At 44.0% G+C, this 7,251-nt stretch overlaps 1 protein-coding gene across 6 annotated transcripts in view; it reads right to left on the bottom strand.

Annotated features, from left to right (window-relative positions):
* Positions 1 to 5,890: 5,890 nt before the first annotated feature.
* LDB2 (LIM domain binding 2) overlaps positions 5,891 to 7,251 on the bottom strand; it is a 382,301-nt gene continuing 380,940 nt past the window's right edge. For 5 of the 6 annotated variants that reach the window (XM_019453635.2, XM_019453636.2, XM_019453633.2 and 2 more), the window contains exon 8: positions 5,891 to 7,248. In XM_019453635.2, coding sequence (XP_019309180.1) covers positions 7,018 to 7,248 — 231 coding nt within the window. In that variant the 3' untranslated portion in view covers positions 5,891 to 7,017. The remainder of the gene's footprint in view (positions 7,249 to 7,251) is intronic. The other variant, XM_019453638.2, reaches the window with a different exon arrangement.

Raw genomic sequence — 7,251 nt, 5'->3', positions numbered from 1 at the left:
TGAGCAGACACTTTTCCAAAGAAGCCATCCAGATGGCTAATAGACACATGAAAAGATGCTCAACATCACTCATCATCAAAACCACAACGAGATACCACCTCACACCTGTCAGGGTGGCTAAAACTAACAACTCCGGAATCAACAGATGTTGACGAGGAAGGGGAGAAAGAGGAAACTTTTGCACCGTTGATGACAATGCAAACTGGTGCAGCTGCTCTGGAAAACAGTATGGAGAGTTCCTCAAAAAATTAAAAATAGAACTACCCTATGATCCAGCAATTGCACTACTAGGTATTTATCCAAAGGATACAAAAATGCCGATTCAAAGGGGCACACACACCCCAATGTGTATAGCAGAGCTATCAACCATAGCCAAACTGTGGAAAGACCCCCAAATGTCCATCAACTGATATGAATGGATAAAGACGATGTGGTATATATGTACAATGGAATATACTTGGTCAAAAAGAATTAAATCTTTCCATTTGCAACCACATGGATGAGACTAGAGTGAATTATGTTAAGCAAAATAAGTCAAAGAAAGATATGATTTCGCCCATATGTGGAATTTAAGAAACACAACAGATGAACATAGGGGACGGGAAGGAAAAATAAAACAAGATAAAAACAGAGAGGGAGGCAAACCATAAGAGACTCTTAAACACAGAGAACAAACTGAGGGTTGCTGGAGGGGTGGTGGGTGGGGGGACGGGCTAACTGGGTGATAAGCATTACCGAGGGAACTTGTTGGGATGAGCACAGGGTGTTATATGTAAGTGATGAATCACTGGGTTCTACTGCTGAAAACAATGCTACACTGTATGTTGACTAACTTGAAATTAAGTTAAAAATAAAATAAAAAGTACTGTGTCCTTCCACTAAAAATGATAGCCTGGGGATTATTGCCACCTCATTGTCTGAGTTCTGCAGTGAGAGGTAAGCAACATTCTGTCACTCTTGGGTGGTGGTGTTGTGTAGAGGGTTGAGTTAGAGAAGGGCCCACCCTGGAGACGCCTCCCCCGACCCCACACAACTTTCTTTTCTAATTATTTGTAAAGAATCTCCCAAAGTGCACTTGGCAAATGCAAACTGCCCAAACCCAGTTGCAGAAGTAACTGGATTGAGTGCAAAGGGGCCATAGATATTGCTAACTGCTTTCTGGACTTCAGCAAAACTACAGGCCAGTCATTAAGACAGGCTGGATTAGTCTCCATTGCAATGGAAAGGGACGTTTTCATTGGGCCAGCTGGGATAAACCTTGGCTATCTGTGGTAGGTTCCCAATGTCATTTGTCTGAATACTTCCTCATCGGCCAAATGCCATAGCGCACAGCAGCTTTTTCGATCGTTAGCGTGACTGAGCCAGTGGTGTTCTCTTGCAGCCTAGTGACAGTGGGAGAATACAGGTGTAGACCTGACTTGTACAACCAAGACTCTGGTTCTTCAGGATTTTTTCTGCATTTCACGGTCTCTGACGCTTGACTGTTTCTCTTAGTTAACTTTATACATTGCACTTCCCTTGGTCTTATTTAGAATAAGAGTTCAAAGCCATCGATGTAGCAGAGAAAGCACAGGCTGTGAGCCAGTCACACCTGAGATTGCATCTAAGTTCTGTTGCTTATTTGCTCGGGGTCCTTGGGCATTTTCCTTAATGTTTCTTCACCTCAGTTTTCCTACCAGTAAAACAATAACACTAATGCCCCCCTTCCTTCCCAGAGTGGGTGTGCGAGGTGCCTGGAATGCAAAAGATGCTTTGTAGCAGTGCCCACTGATTATGCATTTGTCTGTTTTGCTGCACATATGGGCTGGGCTGCCTGGAAGTGAGGAATTTCCCAGGATGAGGGACATTTAGTGCTAAAATGGGGAAAGGGGAAAGCAGGGTTTTCTATCCTAGGAAAACAATCCTGGGAATTCCAGAGGCCTCTACCTTTGAAATGCTTTGTGATCTAGGGCAGAAAGGCAAATCCAGGGAAATCTGAGCCCTCCTTCACCTCAGTGGTAGGCTTTGCCAATATTCACACCCTTCTTCTCCCTGAGTGAGCTCCTCAGAACCTCTCCTGGAACAACAGGACTTGCCAATATTGGTCGGTACTGGCTAGAGGAAGTGAAAGGTGTTTGATCCCTTAGATAGTGCCCAGGTTTTCCAAAATTCACTTTTTCTACGAAATAGAAGTTTTCACTTTTGTGACAATGGACTTCAGGTGGGCTTCAGGAGTTAAAGCCGTTTCACAACCGTTTGAGACTTTTTGCAGATCTTTCTGAAAACATTAACACTTTCATAACAGAAGAATTTGCAAACCCCCAAGGAGCGAATACTACTTTTAACAAATTAAGAATTAAAAGAGAAAGAATGGCTTCCTATTGGAGAAGAGCTCAAGATACATCATGTCCACTCTGGAAGAGACACAAAGAAGAACTTCCTTCAAAACAGGTTTGCTTAACTCAGGAATCAATACTTTCCAGAAATTCTTTGGAAGTCGTTGAGAAAGAAGAAATGTTTTCTTTGTCCAAGATGGTGAAGTTCTGGAAAGAATAGGAATGGAGGAGAAGGTAGGGCTGGGCAGGGCCATAGACAATGCTTCACCAGTTCCCTTAATTTATAGTTTTAATAACCTTTCAATGCCTTTTCCAGCTTAATGGCTTCAAGTGCTGAAAATACCTTGACGTAAACAGCAAGAGTGCTGATACATTAGGTTTTGTTCAAAACCCAAACTCCTCAATACCCCGGCGATCAGAGACATCATCTTGACAGCAGTGATGGATAAAAGACGAAGCCAGAGAGCGAATTGTGAGAGTCAGCCAGACACTCAGATGTGGGTGCGCGTATCGATGCATTGTCCCCTCTTGCTCTGTCACGAAGTCATTCCTGCCAACACTCAGTCACAGCATTTGCTGTTTCCCCGAGGGATTTCCTGTGGCATACCAGCAAAAGAACAGGCTTTGGAGTCATGTGTTGGTTCAAACTTGACCTTGGCATTTTCTATCTATGTGACCTTGGGCAAGGTGTTCAACTTCTCTGAGCTTCCTGGACAAAACACCCACATCCTCCGGCTGTGGTAAAGACGAAGTGAGATGCAAAGCAAGACGCAGACGTGGTAGAACACAATGAGTGTGAATCAAATGCCTTTAAACTCCTAGAGGTTTTATTCTCTGTGCTTTGTTGATCCTCTGAATAGATTCAGCCTTATATGCTTGGACAGCATTTTATGTACTTGTTCTCTATCCGAAGTGAATTATAAGCACTTTGAGGGTGGGACCAGGTACAGGAATCCCATACAACGCTCAGAATGGTGCTGGGCACGTGGCAAATACCCAATAAGTGAATTTTGATTTAACAAACTCTAATCAACCTTGGACCAGTTTAATGATTATGAAATTCTAATGAGATGTAAAAAAGGGAGTTGACCAGCCATAAATAAATGGCTTAATACATTATGGTATATTCCATTAGTGGGTCATTACGTGGAAATTAAAATCATGTTTTTAAAGAATAGTTAACAGAGGTGGCTCATGAGACGATATTATATGAAAGGGGCAGGATACATCATTGTCTATTCTGTATCTTATCAACATTGTAATGTATATGAGCCAAGAATAAAACTGGAGAGATAAGTATCAGAGTATTAGCAATGCTTATATTGGGGCAGTGGAATTACTTTTCTTCTTGTTCCTGTGTGTTCAAATGATCTACAATGAGCATGTATTACTTAATCAGAAACAAACAAACAAAAAACCCTGGTAATTGTTTCTACGGAGAATGGAAAGGTATCCCATTATAAAATGAATTTCTCAAGGATGCTGCCAATCCTGATTTAGGGACATTGATATTGTTGACCTTGTTCCCTCTGCGGCCCACCCCGTGTAGTATCAGTGCAAGTTGTGTCTTCCTATTGCATTAAATGCTCACCTCGAGGTTAAAAAGAAATGGAGAGAGAAAAAATTTCCTGCAGGGACTGGGTCACTTATTTCTAAATCCCTTGTCAGACGCCCTTGAGATTTCAAGGTCTTAAAGGGGGCCTCCCCACTTTGTTCCATTACCAGGTCAGTGGCAATTCTTGATCTCTGGCAGACTCCTCAACGACCCCTGAAAATACACAGCAAATGGTAGAAAGGTGGATGCCAGGACCCCTCTCCCAGGCCAGAGAACACCTCCAAACACCCAACATGCAGACCGTGTACATGACAGTAAGTCTAATAAAGTGGTTCAGAGAGTCAAGGTGACATGATGTTGTCACTTGTGACCTCCATGACTTTGGGGAAGCTGTTTAACTGCTCTGAGTACCAGCTGCCAAATGGAGGAGGAGAACTTTACCTTGCCCACAGGAACAGTGCAAAGATTCAATGCGATCGTGCTTGCCACGTTCCTAACCTAATCCACAGAGGCTGACCCACTACCACTAAACCAGTGTGGCTTGCTGAAAGGAGCACTGACTTTGGCCCTGCAAGCCCACTTTAGTACTTACCAGCTTTGTGGCAAACGGGCTCACCTAACCTGCTTGAACATTAGTCTGCACATCTGTAAAATAGAGCCAATGATGTTGAGTTCCGAACGTGGTTTTAAGGAGTAGAGAGCATGGGTGTAATAGATACAGTAGCCTGTGGAAGCCAGCCAGGTGGAGTGCGTGAGATGGGTCAAGTGTGCCACGGTGGATAGCATCCAAGCAGGGTAGTCATGCCTTGACACCAGCCAACTGTCACCATCCAGGGATTCAGAAATGGGAATCTTCGTTAATTTTTTTTTGCATTGTTGTTCGATACGATTTGTTAGGAGCAGCACGAAGTTTTAATTCCAAAATCAGTTTTGAAGTGTTGGCAAATAATTAGACGTTTCTTCAGGCAACATTGTGTAGGTCACCAGTGGTTGACTAGATTCCCACTTGTTTATTCATACCCTTTGCCACGGGACTTTGCAGGAGGGAGTGTATATTTCCTCACCCCCACCGATGTGAGGCTTATCCTTGCAACTTGCTTCGGCCAGCGGATGCAGGGTGAGCAGGCGTATGTGTGATTTGGCCTAACTTCTTTTCACTTTTTCCAGAGTCTGCCAAGAGAGGAGCATGCCCCTCTGTCCCAGAAAGAGATCTGAGGGGCAGACCTGATGGATGCCCCAGGTAACCGACAGCCCCTTTTTTCTTTTTTCCTTTTGTTTTTACCTGAAGAACACTCCTTCGATAATCTTGTGCCCCCACATCCTGATCTCAGGCTCTGCTTCTGGGAATCCCAGCCTAAGACACGTGGCCTCCCATAACTTCTCTTTTTCAAATTCGCCTTTCCAGAATTTGCCAAGATGATAAATTAAAATCACCCGGCACTTAATACACATCCAACAAATGCTGACTTCTTCTCTCATCTTCCTCACTGGTGGAAAACAAAGTGGAAAAACACGAGGAAATTTCTTTTAAGAAACACGTCCTCAAGTGAATTTTCTGTAGTCTCATATAGCAACTTTTTGGAAAAATGGGCAAGACATTGATCTTTAAAAATGGAGATAGCAATGCCAACTCTGTGAAGCTTTGGGGATTAGCTGAAATAGTATCTGTGGACCTTAAGAAGGGCTGTTTGGTGCAGAATCAACACTTGTGGGGAAGCCCCCCCTCCTCCACTTGCCAAGCTGCAGCACAGGCCAGTTCTTGCTTTCTCATTGTTGTGTCCACGGCAAGCATGTGCCCAGCACACAGCAGACTCTCACGCATCTGCCCAACTGAACCACAGTGAGCAGGGAAAGGAATCAGACTTTACAAAGGATGGCGTGGCTGTCACAATTCCACTCCATTTGGACTCTGGGCAATAAATCCAGGCTCAACACTTCTCATGATCGTGGGCAGATTTCTCCCCCCGCCGCCCCCCCCCAAGCCCTCGCCAAATGCTCACAAACAGCCAGACACAGTTGCTTTGGTCGTTAACACAGTTTATTATTGGCACACTTATCAGTAAAGCATACATAAAATACAGCTGTTTTATAACACACGGAGCCACTGTGTCTTTACATGTGTGGAAGAACATATTAATATGCAAATGGAAAAATTAGTTCTCTTATAAAGTTTCACATAAATACACAGGAATTGCCCCCAAAGAAGAATCCCCATAAAAGAAACCAGGTGAGGGCTTTACAAAATATTATACAAGAAATATACCATGAAAAGAAACAACAGTCAACTCAGATACCATAAAAAACACAAAAAAGTTTCAGATTTATTAAACTGCCCACAAAATTAATGGATTACATGGCTTGAAAAGATTTGGATCAACAGCAATTTTACAAACGAGTAGGTTCTCGAGGGGCCAGGTGTCTGTCTTTACATAAAAATCTGCCTTGGTGTCTTCGATGACAAAAAGACATTTCTTGTTTCAGCCCTTGGGCTCAATTGAACCAGCTGGGGTTGGAGAACCGACTGACATTAGCTCACCCAATAATTACCCTGTAAGGCCCTCTTAGCTGTTACCCAATGAAAGAAAAGGTGAAGGAAAAAAATAATAATAAGGATACATTTAAATTACTGTCCAAAGGCTGATTTTTTTTCTTTTCTTTTTTTACTGAAACAAGAAACTCTCAGATGCAAGTCAAAAAGCAGAAAATATTTTACAATATTAAAAAGTCATCTGTAGTTAGGGTCGGCATATAACGAGACCCTGAGCACTGAGGGCGTATTGACAATATGGCCTTCGTCGGGGTGGGGTTGGGGGTGGGGTGTAATTAACAAACACGCGGTTAACACCGAGCCCGGAGAAGCGCGAGCTTTCGCTCTTTTCATTAAGATCAGTGCCACTCTCTGTGTTACCTGTGAAGGCCTCCAGGGAAGGGTCAGGGACGTTTATTGGAACGATCCTCTCAATTCAAAAAAGAAAAAAAGAAAGAACAACGAAACCCAAACTCAGATCATTGTGGTTTAGAAACAGGTATTTGCGTGGAAGAGTTTTTTTATTTCTCCTCCTTCCTCTCCTGCAAGCAAGGATCTGCAAGCGTGAGCCTGCCCCACGACCTACTGACGGCGGGTGCGGGTGCGGGTGCGGGTCAGTGTCACTGGGGAGCCTGGGGTGGGGCGTTTTCTGATTTGGTCTCTTGAGCGGCGGGGGGTTTACTGCTCCACGGGCTGCTGTTCCCCAGGGCCGGGGGGCTGTTGAAGTCTTCCTCGTCGTCCACGCCGTTGGCCGCGTCATATTGCGTGTTTTCTAATCTAGTGATTAGCCTTTCGTCCTCGTCCCCAAACTCACCTCCCATCAAGGTTGGTTCGCCTACCACCATCACATCCTG

Source organism: Panthera pardus, unplaced genomic scaffold (genome assembly GCF_024362965.1).
Source record: "Panthera pardus isolate Hobbes unplaced genomic scaffold, ASM2436296v1 HiC_scaffold_13, whole genome shotgun sequence".
NCBI lineage: Eukaryota > Metazoa > Chordata > Mammalia > Carnivora > Felidae > Panthera > Panthera pardus.
This window is presented reverse-complemented; position numbering and strand designations above follow the sequence as displayed.